The sequence below is a fragment of the Salvelinus alpinus genome, chromosome 18 (genome assembly GCF_045679555.1).
Source record: "Salvelinus alpinus chromosome 18, SLU_Salpinus.1, whole genome shotgun sequence".
Taxonomy (NCBI): Eukaryota; Metazoa; Chordata; class Actinopteri; order Salmoniformes; family Salmonidae; genus Salvelinus; species Salvelinus alpinus.
In genome coordinates, this window is record NC_092103.1 from 45,186,162 (window position 1) to 45,208,468 (window position 22,307).

The following is a 22,307-nucleotide window of genomic DNA, read 5'->3' on the forward strand; positions in this document are numbered from 1 at the left end:
ACACATTGACTAGGTACTCATTGTATATAGCCTTGTTATTACCTGGTATCTCTACACATTGACTAGGTACTCATTGTATATAGCCTTGTTATTACCTGGTATCTCTACACATTGACTAGGTACTCATTGTATATAGCCTTGTTATTACCTGGTATCTCTACACATTGACTAGGTACTCATTGTATATAGCCTTGTTATTACCTGGTATCTCTACACATTGACTAGGTACTCATTGTATATAGCCTTGTTATTGTTTTTATTGTGTTTCTATTTTCTTACTTTTTAACTCTGCGTTGTTGGGAAAGGGCTCATAAGTAAACATTTCCCGATAAAGTCTACACCCGTTGTGTTCGGCGAATGTGACTTGATAACACAGTCACACCGTACATGAAGACAGACACACGTTGACTGGAGTGAACACACTCACAGGAGACATAACAAATGTTATTCCTTTGACGGCCATAAAAAATGACAGTGGATTATTTTATTTTATTTAACCTTTTATTTAACTAGGCAAGTCAGTTAAGAACAAATTCTTATTTACAATGACGGCCCTACCCCGTCCAAACCCGGACGACACTGGGGCCAATTGTGCGCCGCCCTATGGGACTCCCAATCACGGCCGGTTGTGATACAGCCTAGAATCGAACCAGGGTCTGTAGTGACACCTCTAGCGCTGAGATGCAGTGCCCTTAGACCGCTGCGCCACTCGAGGAGCCCGATGAAGCTGAGATGAAACCAAGGATAAACACCAATCGTCAGCACAACAGCAACAAAAAAAACACAACACTTGCATGGCCTCAAACACAAGCACACAAACACACAAACACATTCTCACAACCATGTGTTCTTACAGTTAGCTCATCCAGTTGAGAGCACGGATGCCTCTGCCTGTTTCCCCCCCTTTTCTCTTAAGTGGTAAATCTCTCTATTTAATACTGATTAGGTTTAAAGTTCTCTCTCCAGAATCCTTCCATGAGTAGGTCATGGTAAATGGTCATGTGGTGTCTCCCAGTGTGATTTTGAATATTCCTAAACGTGATAGATGGCTTTTAAAGGGGGTGGGAGGTGGAGGGGAGGTGGGGGATTGGGAAACATGCCTCCCACTCCACAGGGCTACAGGGCTCTGCACGTCATTATCATCTGGGACAAGTTACTGGCCTGGAGAGAAAGAGAGAGATATATATATATTAGCGGTAATCATAGTACAAATGATTGCCGTTGTCTTGGAGACCATCCCCTCAGGATGTCATTCTGATTCATCTGGATCATGATGTCATCATCGCGTTCCCTTGACTTCTGTTTTTGATCCAGATTAAGGTAGCATGTGTAAAGTTTTACTTGGACTTTATTCCTTTTTAAAGGTGATATGTAGTTTTTTTTGTTACCTGTTTTAGGTTTTGTTATCAGAATCCTTGCTACAGTATCACCATGATCAGCACTGCATCAACATGAAGGCGAATGTGGTAGTACAGTAGGGGCGTCGCCCACCCGTGTAGGGGCGGCGCTCACCCGCGTAGGGGCGCTGCTCACCCGCGTAGGGGCGCTGCTCACGCGCGTAGGGGCGGCGCTCACGCGCGTAGGGGCGGCGCTCACGCGCGTAGGGGCGGCGCTCACGCGCGTAGGGGCGGCGCTGCTCACCCGCGTAGGGGCGGCGCTGCTCACCCGCGTAGGGGCGGCGCTGCTCACCCGCGTAGGGGCGGCGCTGCTCACCCGCGTAGGGGCGCTGCTCACCCGCGTAGGGGCACTGCTCACCCGCGTAGGGGCTCCCTTTTGACCTCAATTTCAACTCTCTTGTCCTTTCTTTCTCCGATTACCTGGCCTACAACTCAACCTTTTCAACGACACTGCAGCATGTGATTTACACAGAAACACGTCCATTCACACTAGTGAAACAATGGTCCACACTCCACCTCCAGACAGAGACATCATTTGGTTTAGTTTGAAGAACCATCAACTACTGTACCAAATGTACGGAACCTTTTATTTCATCTGCCAGAGTAATGAACCGTAATCATTACCAGCACACAACTGTTAAGACTTGACTGTGAGCAATATGTCAGCCATTCGGTTGTATAATATATCGCTCTGTTTGTGATGTTTTATGTTTTAAGTACTTTCCCTGGCAGCTTTGAGTCTAGTCATGTGGTTATTTTAAAAAGAAAACATCACTTGACCAGAAACCTTTTTGTAAAAATGGAGACAGTAAGATCTCACTGTTCCTGGACCTGAACTATGTGACCTGAATGTGTTTTATTTCAAGGGGTGCCAGAAATCACTGTTCCTAGATGTGTGTTTCAGGTGCTGTTCATGAAGTTCGATTTTTAGGGTTAATTCTTGTCAATTATCCCTTCTTTTTGTCAATTAAGGTAGTCCAGGAACTGCCTGAAGATGTTGAAACCTCAGGCAAAATAGGGACCCGAGCTAGATTGACCCTAGCACTTTTCAAATCTACACCCCCAAACCATTCCTCTCATTTCTCCTGGTCTTTTTAGAACTGCGATGGGAGGAGGCCAGGTGAAAGTTAGTAATTACTCAATGGAACTCATCTTTCCAGATTCTATAGTCAATTATTTTTCCATGCACGCCTCCCCCTACTACTGGCTAACTTCTAGATTTGTCTTGCTTTTTGTTTTTTCAGGGCCGTTGAAGCTAAACAGACCATTTGTTGAAATGCAGGTTTGCTTGTTTTGTTTTTTGTTAAAGGGAATACGGGGTAAGGTCAGGAAAGGGGTTGGTTTTGAATTTGTAATTAGAAGAAAAAAAAATTAATTCCCTTTGCGAATGGTGAATATTATTCAGTTTTTCATTACGTATAATGCATTGTGTAGATGGTCAGCAGGCTGAGCTGGCGTAGCTATAAAGAAGAAAATAGTAATTTGAATCAAAACAATGTATCTCAACGTTCTGTTTGACACTAGCGTCTCATAAATGTGGAAAATCGACGTTGTCTGAAGTGAACTTCCTCCTTAGCTCTGTCTCATGCAGAAACTTTGCAGACGGGATATTTTACAGTCTGGCCACGTATACAAACTGAGCATGCTGCTTTCTGGGGACATTCGTCTACTATTCCATTTTGGTCATTTAGCAGACACCCTTATCCAGAACGACTTAGTCTGGGAATTCAACATCTTTTCTGTTTTTACGTTTTTATTCGACCTGAACTAACTTACCTTAGCAGGTGTAGAATAAATGCCTGGGCTGAATTTCTTTCTGGTCCTGACGAAAGAAAGAAATCAACTGTCGGTGAAAGTTCTCTTCTGCGCTGTTCAACCCATCCAGTAAATGTGAAGGAGGACTTAAGATGGAGTGTTGCGTTCTCAACATCTAAATGTGAAAGTCGTGTTACAGGCTCTCTATTCCATTTCACCCTGGGGAAAACCGGACTTATCCAGTTGTTTCTGACCCTGCTGAGTGTAGCTGACAACCGATATATAATGATGATGATTTCCACAACTTTCTCACTACCATACTGGGGGTTGTGATTTGGTCATGTATTTTTCTCCATTTTAGGACACTAGTGGTGTCAACACCAGCCCCCTGTGTTGAAGGCCTCAGGGTTAAGCCACACAGGAACGTCTGGGGCTTGTGTTGACCACCCATACTGCACCCTGGGATTTATTTGGTCCCCTGCAGTAAAATGAGCCTTGTCAACCCACTTTTAAGACATGCTTTTAAAACGATAATGTTTACAGGTGATATGCATTTACTGCCTTGAGTTTTAATTGTCCTTTCCTGTTGGGCGTTTGGTCTCACCAGCGGGCAGGGCAGGTCGCTACTCCAGTGACAGTGGGCAGGGCAGGTCACTACTCCTGTGACAGTGGACAGGGTACATTGTGTGATGTTAATATTGGACTCCATGAGTGTTAGCTGTGGTAATATCAGTCAGTGTTTAATATCAAAATGAGTTCCCCACTTGTTGTTGCAGCCTGATAGGCTACCATCATCATGTTCTCCCTGTGATTTACAACCTTTTAAAGCTGCACCATAAAACACATAGACTGTCAGGGGTTGGACTCCAGTGGGATGAAATGTAGTTTTGTCCTTGAAATACTCAATGGTCCCATATTCTCCTGAAGTCCTAAATGGACACCATGTTCCCTTTATAGTGCACTACTTTTGACCAGGGCCCATAGCGCTCTGGTCAAAAGTAGTGCATTAAAATAGGGAATAGGGTGCTATTTGGAATGCCTCCACCGTAGACATCATAGAACTCATAAGGGCGGTAGGTAGCCTAGTGGTTAGAGCGTTGGTCCACATACCGAATGGTGGCTAGTTCAAATCCCCGATCTGACGAGGTGAAATATCTGTCTGTGCTCCAGGGTCGCCGTCAATTGCTCCAACAGTTGCTGTTGATAATGTGTGACCCTGACCGTGACCCCACCCTCGGAGGGTGTCTCGGGGGGAGTTGGGATTTGCACAAAAAAAAAAACATTTCCAAAATCACAGCTGCACATGTGGTGTTGAAATCATTGTAGACTATTATTATTATCATAAATCATTGTATGCTCGTTTTCCAGTAACCCATGTTCCTAAATGTTATAAAATCTCACTTTGGTTTTCTTCGTCAGCTTCTTGGCTCACTGTATAGTAGATTACATCGCTGTATAGTAGATTACATCGCTGTATAGTAGATTACATCGCTGTATAGTAGATTACATCGCTGTATAGTAGATTATATCACTGTATAGTAGATTACATCGCTGTATAGTAGATTACATCGCTGTATAGTAGATTACATCACTGTATAGTAGATTACATCGCTGTATAGTAGATTACATCGCTGTATAGTAGATTACATCGCTGTATAGTAGATTACATCGCTGTATAGTAGATTACATCGCTGTATAGTAGATTACATCGCTGTATAGTAGATTACATCACTGTATAGTAGATTACATCGCTGTATAGTAGATTACATCGCTGTATAGTAGATTACATCGCTGTATAGTAGATTACATCACTGTATAGTAGATTACATCGCTGTATAGTAGATTACATCGCTGTATAGTAGATTACATCACTGTATAGTAGATTACATCGCTGTATAGTAGATTACATCGCTGTATAGTAGATTACATCGCTGTATAGTAGATTATATCGCTGTATAGTAGATTACATCGCTGTATAGTAGATTACATCGCTGTATAGTAGATTACATCACTGTATAGTAGATTACATGACTGTATAGTAGATTACATCGCTGTATAGTAGATTACATCGCTGTATAGTAGATTACATCGCTGTATAGTAGATTACATCACTGTATAGTAGATTACATCACTGTATAGTAGATTACATCACTGTATAGTAGATTACATCACTGTATAGTAGATTACATCGCTATATAGTAGATTACATCGCTGTATAGTAGATTACATCGCTGTATAGTAGATTACATCACTGTATAGTAGATTACATCGCTGTATAGTAGATTACATCACTGTATAGTAGATTACATCGCTATATAGTAGATTACATCGCTGTATAGTAGATTACATCGCTGTATAGTAGATTACATCGCTGTATAGTAGATTACATCGCTGTACATCGCTGTATAGTAGATTACATCGCTGTATAGTAGATTATATCACTGTATAGTAGATTACATCACTGTATAGTAGATTACATCACTGTATAGTAGATTACATCACTGTATAGTAGATTACATCACTGTATAGTAGATTACATCGCTATATAGTAGATTACATCGCTGTATAGTAGATTACATCGCTGTATAGTAGATTACATCACTGTATAGTAGATTACATCGCTGTATAGTAGATTACATCACTGTATAGTAGATTACATCGCTGTATAGTAGATTACATCGCTGTATAGTAGATTACATCACTGTATAGTAGATTACATCGCTATATAGTAGATTACATCGCTGTATAGTAGATTACATCGCTGTATAGTAGATTACATCGCTGTATAGTAGATTACATCGCTGTACATCGCTGTATAGTAGATTACATCGCTGTATAGTAGATTACATGACTGTATAGTAGATTACATCGCTGTATAGTAGATTACATCGCTGTATAGTAGATTACATCGCTGTATAGTAGATTACATCGCTGTATAGTAGATTACATCGCTGTATAGTAGATTACATGACTGTATAGTAGATTACATCGCTATATAGTAGATTACATCGCTGTATAGTAGATTACATCGCTGTATAGTAGATTACATCGCTGTATAGTAGATTACATCGCTGTATAGTAGATTACATCGCTGTATAGTAGATTATATAATTTTGTGTTTAAAGAGCAACTGAAGGCAATAAACAACTTATCTGGTAGAAAACATTCTATATGGCATCCATATTAGTAAAACATTATAGAATACAGTGTCAAAATTGACTACAAAGTGTAAATGGGATAATTTTGGTCTTAAATTCAGTCTCGTCCAAAACTGAGATTTGCGAGATACAGTAATTAGTTTAAAAAATGGTATGTCACAGAATGAAGGGTTACCGTAACAGTTTTCCTTGGGTTGGGTTTATTTCAATAATGCTAGTTAGGGACCATCAGTAAAGGACACAATGTACATGGGCTAGTTAGGGACCATCAGTAAAGGACACAATGTACATGGGCTAGTTAGGGACCATCAGTAAATTACACAATGTACATGGGCTAGTTAGGGACCATCAGTAAATTACACAATGTACATGGGCTAGTTAGGGACCATCAGTAAATTACACAATGTACATGGGCTAGTTAGGGACCATCAGTAAAAAGGACACAATGTACATGGGAAAATATTTGTAGATGTCAATACCTCCAAATTTCAATAACATAGCCCCTTTACATGGCAGATTTGGGCACTGTGATAAGTGGCTGTACAGTAACATACTATAAATGACGTCAGAGCTCAGGCTCTGCTAATTGGGCGACTTGCAAATGTTTTGTTGTCTGAGTGAGGGAAATGCTGTCAATTTTGTTAATGTATGTAATTTATCAGATACTCTCATCCAGAGAGACTTACAAGAGCAATTAGTGTTAAGTGCCTTGCTGAAGGGCACATCGGCAGATTGCACCTAATCGGTGGCTTGGGGATTCAAACCGCGACCTTTCGGTTACTGTCCCAACGTTCTTAACCACTAGGCTACCTGCTGTAAATTAAGAAGACTCGATGTAGTCCAAATGTGCACTTCACACTTCCATATCATAAAACTGATGGAATATATAGTTCAACGCTTATGATCACTATGGTTGTTGTACAGTTACCAGATGACATGGCGTCATACCCTGGGTCGTTATGAACAGAATGAGCCTGTTTGATGTACAGTTACCAGATGACATGGTGTCATACCCTGGGTCGTTCTGAACAGAATGAGCCTGTTTGATGTACAGTTACCAGATGACATGGTGTCATACCCTGGGTCGTTCTGAACAGAATGAGCCTGGTTGATGTACAGTTACCAGATGACATGGTGTCATACCCTGGGTCGTTCTGAACAGAATGAGCCTGTTTGATGTACAGTTACCAGATGACATGGCGTCATACCCTGGGTCGTTCTGAACAGAATGAGCCTGGTTGATGTACAGTTACCAGATGACATGGCGTCATACCCTGGGTCGTTCTGAACAGAATGAGCCTGTTTGATGTACAGTTACCAGATGACATGGTGTCATACCCTGGGTCGTTCTGAACAGAATGAGCCTGTTTGATGTACAGTTACCAGATGACATGGTGTCATACCCTGGGTCGTTCTGAACAGAAGGAGCCTGGTTGATGTACAGTTACCAGATGACATGGTGTCATACCCTGGGTCGTTCTGAACAGAATGAGCCTGGTTGATGTACAGTTACCAGATGACATGGTGTCATACCCTGGGTCGTTCTGAACAGAATGAGCCTGTTTGATGTACAGTTACCAGATGACATGGTGTCATACCCTGGGTCGTTCTGAAAAGAATGAGCCTGTTTGATGTACAGTTACCAGATGACATGGTGTCATACCCTGGGTCGTTCTGAACAGAATGAGCCTGGTTGATGTACAGTTACCAGATGACATGGCGTCATACCCTGGGTCGTTCTGAACAGAATGAGCCTGGTTGATGTATTGTGATAAATTCACTGTGGAACACGGCACCTGAATGCTCTCATGACCTCTTTCTATGCTCATCAAAATTACAATCTGTTTCTCTGAACTGCATTGTGAAAGCCTAACACTGTAACATCGTATTTCAGAACTTAGCTTGTCATGTTGGCAGCAGAACAAACTTTTAAAACGATGCCCACCTGACCCAGATTGTGATTTATAATGGGCCGTTCTGGGATTGAGTATAAACACCAGTAATTGTGTGATGACGGGGATGCAGAGTTGTGATCAAAACACCTGGACGTGTGCTTGCTGTAGCTCCTCAACGGCACAGCTAGGAGAGCTCAAATAACCACCTTATAGTTGAACAGTCTTCTTTGAGTCATATAAACTCATTGAAATGACTTAGGAACTGTGCCCACTTTGGAGAGGTGTGTGTCCACTTGGAAACACTAGTTTAGTCCTCTCACTCAAACCCTTGTCATTTGTCTTGTCTTATGTTGCACCTACCACACATTTATCATGTCCCAATGTATCCAGAGTATTTTCAGGTTTCATTATCGACAAATGTGGCAAAAAGTACAGTAAATGTAAAATGCACATAAAATCAACAGTGTAATGTTTAGATTCAGTCTTGTGTCAGGGTAACTGTTGTCGTCAACTTTGGTCTAATAATTTTTCCCATGATCGCCAAACTGTTCCCTACCATGCTTATGCATATGTATTTCATATTTCTTCTGTAAGAAACATTTAAATGTAGCCCTATCCATAATAGGCCAATTCCCACCAGTGTAAAGTATTAAAAACCTCTAACCAACTATAAATTGTAGAAATGCTTATGCAAATATTGAAAGCATTTAATGAGACAACTCAAAGATGTGCAAAATGAAAATATTGTTCCATTTACATTGTGTAATATATTGACGGTCCCTAACTATCCCGAGATAGGCTATCCAAAGTCAAGCGAACTTTGCCACGGTCGCACACCAGCCGGCTGAAGCTAATAGATGAAAGAAGTCGGCTAATACTAGTTAGCCTAGGTGACTTCAAGACAGAGTGAATGTAAAAACTCTTCCCACGTGCGAACACACACACACACACACACACACACACACACACACACACACACACACACACACACACACACACACACACACACACACACACACACACACACGAGTCACCCACATTAAACCATAGCCCCGAAGACAACTCTCGTTAGGCTTCAGCAATGACCGCTGCATTTGTTAATGAACAAGCTAAAACAAAACGAGGGCAAATCAGTAAGTTCAGCCCCCGCTTTAAGCTGCTCTGTCGTTCTCACCGTGAAGTGGTTGTTTTTCCACGTTAGCTGGGTTTGTTTTTTGCCTGTTGTCCATTTTTCTACGCATGGATTTTAGCATGCCACATTCTGAGCAGGTCTACATCCTCCCCAAAAGGGACGGCTAAGGTTTCAGGGCTGTAGCTCAAAGCAACCTTTGACCCCAGTCCCTGCTCAATACATCTCAATCTGCTCTCCTCTTCTCTTCTCATCACATTCGTCTGACGAGGTCGCCAACAGAGGTGACAAAGTCGCCAACAGACACTTTGCACATTTTGACACTAATCAAAAATGTCTTCTACTCCGCTTCGATGGTAGAGCCCCTGTTTAAACCAATTATGGGGGGGTATGGCAACATGTGGAATATATTGTTGGGGCAAATGAACCGCAGCTGCTGAAGTGGTCTAGTTATGTGTGTGTAGATGGGTGACGTCTCGTTTCTATACAAAATGTCTTCCAGAAAGGTTTGGAAAGATGATGCCAACCACCTCTCCTCCCTCTTTCCCCTGGGTCCTGGCCAAGTATCGGCCTGCTCCCCCAATCACCCTGAAAATACAACTGAACCATTCTCCTCTGTTCTCCTCCACTACTCTCTATACCTCCACTGACAGGCCCATTCTCCTCTGTTCTCCTCCACTACTCTCTATACCTCCACTGACAGGCCCATTATCCTCTGTTCTCCTCCACTACTCTCTATACCTCCACTGACAGGCCCATTCTCCTCTGTTCTCCTCCACTACTCTCTATACCTCCACTGACAGGCCCATTCTCCTCTGTTCTCCTCCACTACTCTCTATACCTCCACTGACAGGCCCGTTCTCCTCTGTTCTCCTCCACTACTCTCTATACCTCCACTGACAGGCCCATTCTCCTCTGTTCTCCTCCACTACTCTCTATACCTCCACTGACAGGCCCATTCTCCTCTGTTCTCCTCCACTACTCTCTATACCTCCACTGACAGGCCCGTTCTCCTTTGTTCTCCTCCACTACTCTCTATACCTCCACTGACAGGCCTGTTCTCCTCCACTACTCTCTATACCTCCACTGACAGGCCCATTCTCCTCTGTTCTCATCTACTACTCTCTATACCTCCACTGACAGGCCCATTCTCCTCTGTTCTCCTCCACTACTCTCTATACCTCCACTGACAGGCCCATTCTCCTCCACTACTCTCTATACCTCCACTGACAGGCCCATTCTCCTCTGTTCTCATCTACTACTCTCTATACCTCCACTGACAGGCCCATTCTCCTCTGTTCTCCTCCACTACTCTCTATACCTCCACTGACAGGCCCATTATCCTCTGTTCTCCTCCACTACTCTCTATACCTCCACTGACAGGCCCATTCTCCTCTGTTCTCCTCTACTACTCTCTATACCTCCACTGACAGGCCCGTTCTCCTCTGTTCTCCTCCACTACTCTCTATACCTCCACTGACAGACCCATTCTCCTCTGTTCTCCTCCACTACTCTCTATACCTCCACTGACAGGCCCATTCTCCTCTGTTCTCCTCCACTACTCTCTATACCTCCACTGACAGGCCCATTCTCCTCTGTTCTCCTCCACTACTCTCTATACCTCCACTGACAGGCCCATTCTCCTCTGTTCTCCTCCACTACTCTCTATACCTCCACTGACAGGCCCATTCTCCTCTGTTCTCCTCCACTACTCTCTATACCTCCACTGACAGGCCCGTTCTCCTCTGTTCTCCTCCACTACTCTCTATACCTCCACTGACAGGCCCATTCTCCTCTGTTCTCCTCTACTACTCTCTATACCTCCACTGACAGGCCCATTCTCCTCTGTTCTCCTCCACTACTCTCTATACCTCCACTGACAGGCCCATTCTCCTCCACTACTCTCTATACCTCCACTGACAGGCCCATTCTCCTCTGTTCTCCTCCACTACTCTCTATACCTCCACTGACAGGCCCATTCTCCTCTGTTCTCCTCCACTACTCTCTATACCTCCACTGACAGGCCCATTCTCCTCTGTTCTCCTCCACTACTCTCTATACCTCCACTGACAGGCCCATTCTCCTCTGTTCTCCTCCACTACTCTCTATACCTCCACTGACAGGCCCATTCTCCTCTGTTCTCCTCTACTACTCTCTATACCTCCACTGACAGGCCCATTCTCCTCTGTTCTCCTCCACTACTCTCTATACCCCCACTGACAGGCCCATTCTCCTCTGTTCTCCTCTACTACTCTCTATACCTCCACTGTCAGGCCCATTCTCCTCTGTTCTCCTCCACTACTCTCTATACCTCCACTGACAGGCCCGTTCTCCTCTGTTCTCATCCACTACTCTCTCCTCCTCCACTGACAGGCCCATTCTCCTCTGTTCTCCTCTACTACTCTCTATACCTCCACTGACAGGCCCATTCTCCTCTGTTCTCATCCACTACTCTCTCCTCCTCCACTGACAGGCCCATTCTCCTCTGTTCTCCTCTACTACTCTCTATACCTCCACTGACAGGCCCATTCTCCTCTGTTCTCCTCCACTACTCTCTATACCTCCACTGACAGGCCCATTCTCCTCTGTTCTCCTCCACTACTCTCTATACCTCCACTGACAGGCCCATTCTCCTCTGTTCTCCTCCACTACTCTCTATACCTCCACTGACAGGCCCATTCTCCTCTGTTCTCCTCCACTACTCTCTATACCTCCACTGACAGGCCCATTCTCCTCTGTTCTCCTCCACTACTCTCTATACCTCCACTGACAGGCCCATTCTCCTCTGTTCTCCTCCACTACTCTCTATACCTCCACTGACAGGCCCATTCTCCTCTGTTCTCCTCTACTACTCTCTATACCTCCACTGACAGGCCCATTCTCCTCTGTTCTCCTCCACTACTCTCTATACCCCCACTGACAGGCCCATTCTCCTCTGTTCTCCTCTACTACTCTCTATACCTCCACTGTCAGGCCCATTCTCCTCTGTTCTCCTCCACTACTCTCTATACCTCCACTGACAGGCCCGTTCTCCTCTGTTCTCATCCACTACTCTCTCCTCCTCCACTGACAGGCCCATTCTCCTCTGTTCTCCTCTACTACTCTCTATACCTCCACTGACAGGCCCATTCTCCTCTGTTCTCATCCACTACTCTCTCCTCCTCCACTGACAGGCCCATTCTCCTCTGTTCTCCTCTACTACTCTCTATACCTCCACTGACAGGCCCATTCTCCTCTGTTCTCCTCCACTACTCTCTATACCTCCACTGACAGGCCCATTCTCCTCTGTTCTCCTCCACTACTCTCTATACCTCCACTGACAGGCCCATTCTCCTCTGTTCTCCTCCACTACTCTCTATACCTCCACTGACAGGCCCATTCTCCTCTGTTCTCCTCCACTACTCTCTATACCTCCACTGACAGGCCCATTCTCCTCTGTTCTCCTCCACTACTCTCTATACCTCCACTGACAGGCCCATTCTCCTCTGTTCTCCTCCACTACTCTCTCCTCCTCCACTGACAGGCCCATTCTCCTCTGTTCTCATCCACTACTCTCTCCTCCTCCACTGACAGGCCCATTCTCCTCTGTTCTCCTCTACTACTCTCTATACCTCCACTGACAGGCCCATTCTCCTCTGTTCTCATCCACTACTCTCTCCTCCTCCACTGACAGGCCCATTCTCCTCTGTTCTCCTCTACTACTCTCTATACCTCCACTGACAGGCCCATTCTCCTCTGTTCTCCTCCACTACTCTCTATACCTCCACTGACAGGCCCATTCTCCTCTGTTCTCCTCCACTACTCTCTATACCTCCACTGACAGGCCCATTCTCCTCTGTTCTCCTCCACTACTCTCTATACCTCCACTGACAGGCCCATTCTCCTCTGTTCTCCTCCACTACTCTCTATACCTCCACTGACAGGCCCATTCTCCTCTGTTCTCCTCCACTACTCTCTATACCTCCACTGACAGGCCCATTCTCCTCTGTTCTCCTCCACTACTCTCTCCTCCTCCACTGACAGGCCCATTCTCCTCTGTTCTCATCCACTACTCTCTCCTCCTCCACTGACAGGCCCATTCTCCTCTGTTCTCATCCACTACTCTCTATACCTCCACTGACAGGCCCACAGTCTGACTCGAAAAACAATGGTCTTTTTTGCCTTGTTGTTCCTTCCAGAAAGATGTGGAAAGATGATTCCAACCCCCTTGCAATTTGAGGGACAACAAACAAAGACTCACCGGCTTCGCTGCCCACATGTAAACGCAGTGTGACAATGTATACACATGCCTTATGGGTGAAAGTAGATGGTTAGGATACAGAGTCGAATGGTAGGAAAAGTCTGACATCCATTCTATAAAAATGTCAGCAGATGTTTTTCCAGGTTGCGTTTCATGCGTGCCATGTTTTTCCTCTGCACAGAATAAGGGCAGGAAATGGGGAACAGTTCTTGCCGCTTCTCTGCTAGTTTTGACTGTTTGACACATTGCAGAGCATGGTGTGTTTTGACTGTTTGACACATTGCAGGGCATGGTGTGTTTTGCCTGTTTGACACATTGCAGAGCATGGTGTGTTTTGACTGTTTGACACATTGCAGGGCATGGTGTGTTTTGACTGTTTGACACATTGCAGAGCATGGTGTGTTTTGACTGTTTGACACATTGCAGGGCATGGTGTGTTTTGACTGTTTGACTTTCTGTGACACCATTTTTTTTTTCATTCAAACATATGAAGAGCATATTATATAAATAAATGTATAATGCCTTCAGAAAGTATTCACGCGCAGAGAGTGTACGGATATGCCCACTTTGTCATACGTCAGACTGAGAACTGGTGACAGTATGTGGAATACATTCGGCAAGGCAACCTACTAGTGTTCTGTTGTGGTTTAATGTTTAGAATTACCGTGTTAGAGAATAGAGGGGTGAAGAACTTTGCAGCATTTCGTGAGTGTAAAATCCTAGGCCTCCAGCCTGTAAAACAATAGCTGGCTGTACAGGAGGATTAAACAGGAGGATTGTGAGACAACACATGCTCAACAACAAAGACTAGGACAGCCTGAACTCCAACACAACAGTAAAACTCAGCATTGTGCTAAGAATCTCTCGTCTTAATTTCCTACCGCGTTGTATATACGATCAAACAGACATCTGTTCTGCTGTAGATTCACACACAGGCAGCATTCAGATCTGGGTTCTGTATCACTGTCTCTTTTATGAAACGGTTTCATCTTAAGACCTTTGTGCAAACTGTATATGTTTCCAAGATGCATGACAATCGTAGCGGCGGGAAAAAACAGACACGTCTGGAACAAAGAGTCTATAAGAACTAAAGGTTAACAACAGACACGTCTGGAACAAAGAGTCTATATGAACTAAAGGTTAACAACAGACACGTCTGGAACAAAGAGTCTATAAGAACTAAAGGTTAACAACAGACACGTCTGGAACAAAGAGTCTATATGAACTAAAGGTTAACAACAGATACGTCTGGAACAAAGAGTCTATATGAACTAAAGGTTAACAACAGACACGTCTGGAACAAAGAGTCTATAAGAACTAAAGGTTAACAACAGACACGTCTGGAACAAAGAGTCTATAAGAACTAAAGGTTAACAACAGACACGTCTGGAACAAAGAGTCTATAAGAACTAAAGGTTAACAACAGACTAATCTGGAACAAAGAGTCTATATGAACTAAAGGTTAACAACAGACACGTCTGGAACAAAGAGTCTATATGAACTAAAGGTTAACAACAGACACGTCTGGAACAAAGAGTCTATATGAACTAAAGGTTAACAACAGACACGTCTGGAACAAAGAGTCTATATGAACTAAAGGTTAACAACAGACACGTCTGGAACAAAGAGTCTATATGAACTAAAGGTTAACAACAGATACGTCTGGAACAAAGAGTCTATATGAACTAAAGGTTAACAACAGACACGTCTGGAACAAAGAGTCTATAAGAACTAAAGGTTAACAACAGACACGTCTGGAACAAAGAGTCTATAAGAACTAAAGGTTAACAACAGACACGTCTGGAACAAAGAGTCTATATGAACTAAAGGTTAACAACAGACACGTCTGGAACAAAGAGTCTATATGAACTAAAGGTTAACAACAGACACGTCTGGAACAAAGAGTCTATATGAACTAAAGGTTAACAACAGACACGTCTGGAACAAAGAGTCTATAAGAACTAAAGGTTAACAACAGATACGTCTGGAACAAAGAGCCTATATGAACTAAAGGTTAACAACAGACACGTCTGGAACAAAGAGTCTATAAGAACTAAAGGTTAACAACAGACACGTCTGGAACAAAGAGTCTATATGAACTAAAGGTTAACAACAGACTAATCTGGAACAAAGAGTCTATATGAACTAAAGGTTAACAACAGACACGTCTGGAACAAAGAGTCTATATGAACTAAAGGTTAACAACAGACACGTCTGGAACAAAGAGTCTATATGAACTAAAGGTTAACAACAGACACGTCTGGAACAAAGAGTCTATAAGAACTAAAGGTTAACAACAGATACGTCTGGAACAAAGAGTCTATAAGAACTAAAGGTTAACAACAGACACGTCTGGAACAAAGAGTCTATAAGAACTAAAGGTTAACAACAGACACGTCTGGAACAAAGAGTCTATAAGAACTAAAGGTTAACAACAGACACGTCTGGAACAAAGAGTCTATAAGAACTAAAGGTTAACAACAGACACGTCTGGAACAAAGAGTCTATAAGAACTAAAGGTTAACAACAGACACGTCTGGAACAAAGAGTCTATAAGAACTAAAGGTTAACAACAGACACGTCTGGAACAAAGAGTCTATATGAACTAAAGGTTAACAACAGACACGTCTGGAACAAAGAGTCTATATGAACTAAAGGTTGACAACAGACACGTCTGGAACAAAGAGCCTATATGAACTAAAGGTTAACAACAGACACGTCTGGAACAAAGAGTCTATATGAACTAAAGGTTAACAACAGACACGTCTGGAACAAAGAGTCTATAAGAACTAAAGGTTAACAACAGATACGTCTGGAACAAAGAGTCTATATGAACTAAAGGTTAACAACAGACACGTCTGGAACAAAGAGTCTATATGAACTAAAGGTTAACAACAGACACGTCTGGAACAAAGAGTCTATATGAACTAAAGGTTGACAACAGACACGTCTGGAACAAAGAGCCTATATGAACTAAAGGTATGTAAAGGTAGCCAACAGTCTCACAAGACTAAAGAGTACTGTACACAACAGTATGTGATGTCCACGGACAGCTTAAGATAGCCTGGTTAAAGCTCTGTGAGCACAGGGTTTCAGTCTGGTTCAACCAGGTTAAGATAGCCTGGTTAAAGCACTGAGCACAGCGTTTCAGTCTGGTTCAACCAGGTTAAGATAGCCTGGTTAAAGCACTGTGAGCACAGGGTTTCAGTCTGGTTCAACCAGGTTAAGATAGCCTGGTTAAAGCACTGAGCACAGCGTTTCAGTCTGGTTCAACCAGGTTAAGTTTAGGAGGAAAGTTGAATGGAAAACCAAGCAGCCGTACAACATAAGACTTTAGTGGAATAATGTGGTTTGAGCTGGACTAAGAGGAGTGACACGCCCCAGTAGTCAACACAGCTCCTCAATATGGTTGGGTGGTATGAAGATGTTCATACCGTTTCTGTACCATACCGGGTTATACGGTATTACCGAATGTGCACAGAAGGGGGCGCTATTTCATAATTGATTTATTTTTTATTATAAAATAAATATTCTTTATTGGTGCAGTTGTTAATTGTATTATGTGGATGGTATCAATTCACCCAGTCATTACAAAGATACCGGTGTCCTTCCTAACTCAGTTCCTGGAGAGGAAGGAAATCGCTCAGGGATTTCACCATGAGGCCAATGGTGATTTTTTTTTAAAAGCGGTTACAGAGTTTAATGGCTGTGATAGGAGAAATCGGAGGATGGATCAACAACATTGTAGTTACTCTACAATACTAACCTAATTTACCGAGTGAAAAGAAGGAACCCTGTACAGAATAACAAATATTAAAAAACATGCATCCTGTTTGCAATAAGGCATTAAAGTAATACTGCAAAAAAATGTGTCAAAGAAATTCACTTTGTCCTGAATACAAAGCGTTATGTTTGGGGCAAATCCAACACATCATATCACTGAGTACCACTCTTCATATTTTCAAGAATGGTGGTGGCTGGAGATTAATTCACATTTCAGCAGGACAATAACCTAAAACACAAGGCCAAATATACACTGGAGTTGCTTACCAAGACAACATTGAATATCCCTAAGTGGCCTAGTTACCGTTTTGACTTAAATCGGCTTGAAAATCTGTGGCAATACTTGAAAATGTCTGTCTAGCAATGATCAACAACCAACTTGACAGAGCTTGAAGAATTTTAAATATTGTACAATCCAGGTGTGCAAAGCTCTTAGACTTACCCAGAAAGACTCACAGCTGTAATCGCTGCCAAAGGTGATTCAAACATGTATGAATACTTATCTAACCAAGATACTGTATGTCTGTCACAATTAATATTAATGAAGCTGGGCACAGGATCTGACTAACTCCTTCCCTTCCTCTGGTCCCTCCCCTCTCCCCCTTCAGGCATCTACCTATTGGACATGATCTACATCGACTCGGCCTATCCGGCGTCGGATAGCATCATCGAGACCGAGCAGAGGACCAATCAGATGAACAATTTGCTGAGGGTGATCTCTGACCTGCAGATGTCCTGTAAATATGGTAAGAGTACAACATTTCCCTCATTTTTACAGACAAGTCAGCTTCGCCACGCAAAAATATATTGTTGTGCTCAACGGATGCCAGGTTAAGTAATACATGGTGAAAAGAAGGAAAGCCCGCTATATGGTATGTTAGATCAGTTATTCTATGCATGTTAGCAGCAGCAGAGGTGAAACCAACAGACTTGTTTCAGCGACAGAAGGCTATATAAACTCACCACAAAAAAGAAACGTCCTCTCACTATCAACTCTGTTTATAGTTCAGCAAACTTAAATATTTGTATGAACATAACAAGATTCGACAACCGAACCGTAAACTGAACAAGTGCCATGGACATGTGACTAAGATAAATTGAATAATGTGTCCCTGAACAAAGGGGGGTTCAAAATCAAAAGTAACAGTCAGTATCTGGTGTGGCCACCAGCTGCATTAAGTACTGCAGTGCATCTCCTCCTCATGGACTGCACCAGATTTGCCAGTTCTTGCTGTGAGATGTTACCCCACCCTTCCTCCAAGGCACCTGCAAGTTCCCGGACATTGCTGGGGGGAATGGCCCTAGCCCTCACCCTCTGATCCAACAGGTCCCAGACGTGCTCAGTGGGATTGAGATCCGGGCTCTTTGCTGGCCATGGCTAAACACTGACATTCCTGTCTTGCAGGAAATCACGCATAGAACGAGCAGTATGGCTGGTGGCATTGTCATGCTGGAGGGTCATGTCAGGATGAGCCTGCAGGAAGGGTACCACATGAGGGAGGAGGATGTCTACCCTGTAACGCACAGTGTTGAGATTGCCTGCAATGACAACAAGCTCAGTCCGATGATGCTGTTACACACCACCCCAGACCATGACGGACCCTCAACCTCCAAATCGATCCCGCTCCAGAGTACAGACCTCGGTGTAACGCTCATTAGTTTCGACAATAAATGCGAATCCGACCATCACCCCATGTGAGACAAAACCGCGACTCGTCAGTGAAGAGCACTTTTTGCCAGTCCCGTCTGGTCCAGCGACGGTGGGTTTGTGCCCATAGGCGACGTTGTTGCCGGTGATGTCTGGTGAGGACCTGCCTTACAACAGGCCTACAAGCCCTCAGTCCAGCCTCTCTCAGCCTATTGCGGACAGTCTGAGCATTGATGGAGGGATTGTGCGTTCCTGGTGTAACTAGGGCAGTTGTTGTTGCCATCCTGTACCTGTCCCGCAGGTGTGATGTTCGGATGTACCGATCCTGTGTAGGTGTTGTTACACGTGGTCTGCCACTGCGAGGACGATCAGCTGTCCGTCCTGTCTCCCTGTAGCGCTGTCTTCGGCATCTCACAGTACAGACATTGCAATTTATTGCCCTGGCCACATCTGCAGTCCTCGTGCCTCCTTGCACCATGCCTTGCATTCACGCAGATGAGCAGGGACCATGGGCATCTTTCTTTTGGTGTTTTTCAGAGTCAGTGGAAAGGCCTCTTTAGTGTCCTAAGTCTTAGGCGTCTCAGACCGTCGTGTCTTTGGCATCATTTAAAGTGAAGACTGTTATTTTATCAAAATCAATTCTCTGTTATTATTATTACGTGATTAAACTAATCATGTAAATGTAATTTAACTAGGAAGTCGAGGCACCAAGGATAATCTTCAGATTACAAAGTTATAATTTTCCTAATATAACTTTCAGATATTTTAATATCTGATCAATTAGTATTTTTATTAATGAATTATCCTTTACATCACGTCAGTCTCATTCCAAATGTCGTAAATTGTTGGTTATCTGCACGAACCCAGCCTTTACTATTTTTCTTTCGATGACGTGTGATCATGTCTGTGCTCACGGGGGCGGGCCAATGACTTAGTTCAACTTTAAAGGGAATTATAATTATCTCCCATTAAAGGTTTAATATTACATAATTTCACAAATTGTTTCATCTTTACTCATTCATTGTATACAATAATTAGATGCAAACCTCATAACGGAGGCACCTGTATAAACAGAGTTAGGGTAATGTGGCTGTTTTATCTTTCATGAGGTCACAAACATGAAACAAAACGGACCGGGTCGTAGATGGCTTCTCCACCGACCATTTACACATTCTCCAAAATATGGATATTTTTCCAGTCTCAAATTCTGTAATGTAGTAGAATTTGGCGGGAGTTCCTTTTGTTCTACTCTCTCTCCATACTGCATGAAAAGGGGGAGAGAATCTCCGCCAGGAATTTAGATAACAGAGCCTGGGTGTAGGAGAGAGTGAGAAGCTATGATCTATACCCAGAAAGGGCCACATCATGACAGGACATTGCAATTTATTGCCCTGGCCACGTCTGCAGTCCTCATGCCTCCTTGCAGCATGCCTAAGGCACATTCACGCAGATGAGCAGGGACCCTGGGCATCTTTCTTTTGGTGTTTTTCAGAGTCAGTAGAAAGGCTTCTTTAGTGTCCTAAGTTAAGCTGTTAGTGTCTTAATGACCGTTCCACAGGTGCATGTTCATTAATTGTTTATGGTTCATTGAACAAGCATGGGAAACAGTGTTTAAACCCTTTAAAATTAAGATCTGTGAAGTTATTTGGATTTTTACGAATTATCTTTGAAAGACGTCCTGAAAAAGGGACGTATCTTTTTTTGCTGTGTTTAGTATATACCAGTTAGTGAAGGGTTTCCTTATTGTCAGCTTCACCCCCTCAGCCACAATCACCCACAGACACCCTCAAATCTAAAATAATCTCTTATCGATTAAGGGTTTTTCAAACTACTGAGCCCAACTGAGGTAAACTGTACTGCACTGGCCTGGATGCATCCGCCGTAGTTGCTGGAAAGGACGTATCAGATCCAGCACAGTTTGATTCGGGTCAGCATAATAGTGTTAACACTAGAACCGCCAACTGCCACTGACGTTTGATTTTGTAAAGAAAAGAATCCTGAGTGCCGCAGCGGTCTAAGGCACTGCATCGCAGTGTTGTGGCATCACTACAGCCTGGGGTTCAATCCCGGCCGTGACCAGGAGTCCCATAGGGTGGCGCACAATTGGCCCAGCATCGTCCGTGTTAGGGGAGGGTTTGACCGGGGGGCTTTACTTGGCTCATCGCACTCTAGTGACTCCTTGTGGCGGGCCAGGCGCCTGCGGGCTGACTTCCGGTCATTAGTTGAACAGTGTTTCCTCTGACACATTGGTGCAGTTGGCTTCCGGGTTAAGCTTGCGGGTGCTAAAAAGAGCAGTTTGGCGGGTCATGTTTCGGAGGACGCATGACTCAACCTTCGCCTCCCGAGCCCATTGGGGAGTTGCAGTGATGAGACAAGATTGTAATCACAAAGTTGGGGAGAAAAACTGGGTTAAAATTACCCCCCAAAAATCTGTCCTGCTCCTTCCCTGCCTTTCCCTAAATGTTTGTATTTTACACATCTCATTTGTCAGATTTTTTTTATTACTAACTGAAAAGTATTTAGAGCCTTTTTACAGTTTTTTCCCGCACCCATTTCCAATTTAACACCGCCAAGACAATGTGCTGTAGTACGTTGGTACCCAGCCAGGCTCCAAGACAATGTGCTGTAGGACGTTGATACCCAGCCAGGCTTCAAGACAATGTGCTGTAGGACGTTGGTACCCAGCCAGGCTCCAAGACAATGTGCTGTAGGATGTTGGTACCCAGCCAGACTCCAAGACAATGTGCTGTAGGACGTTGGTACCCAGCCAGGCTCCGAGACAATGTGCTGTAGGATGTTGGTACCCAGCCAATGTGGCGCTAATGAGTCTCTCTCTCCTCACTGAATGAATGACAAATGGATGAATGGTGATAATTGTGCACATTACTTCACAAATTAATTCAAATTACTGAACTGAAAATATGGAGGGTGACGAGGTTGATTTAATTTTGAGACGCAATAGTGTAATGATGAGTTTGTTATGCCTATTTATAAGCAGCAAATAATTTGACTGCACACCTTTGTAAACAGAAGCTGTTATAGGACTGTTTGATTTACTATAACTCTATTACTAATCAAATGTATTGTAAGGGAAACGAAACTATGCTAAATGTTGCAATAGTCCTTTAGAATAACTAAACTACACCCAAACAACACCGAAACTACACTGAAACTACACCCAAACAACACCGAAACTACACCGAAACTACACCGAAACTACACCGAAACTACACTGAAACTACACCCAAACTACACCGAAACTACACTGAAACTACACCGAAACTACACCCAAACAACACCGA

At 43.6% G+C, this 22,307-nt stretch overlaps 1 protein-coding gene across 3 annotated transcripts in view; it reads left to right on the forward strand.

Moving 5' to 3' along the window:
- Positions 1–22,307, forward strand: part of LOC139544403 (ras-specific guanine nucleotide-releasing factor RalGPS1) — a 287,070-nt gene that overhangs the window by 202,831 nt on the left and 61,932 nt on the right. For all 3 annotated transcript variants that reach the window (XM_071351449.1, XM_071351451.1, XM_071351450.1), the window contains one exon: positions 17,966–18,103. In XM_071351449.1, the coding sequence (XP_071207550.1) occupies positions 17,966–18,103 (138 nt within the window). The remainder of the gene's footprint in view (positions 1–17,965; positions 18,104–22,307) is intronic.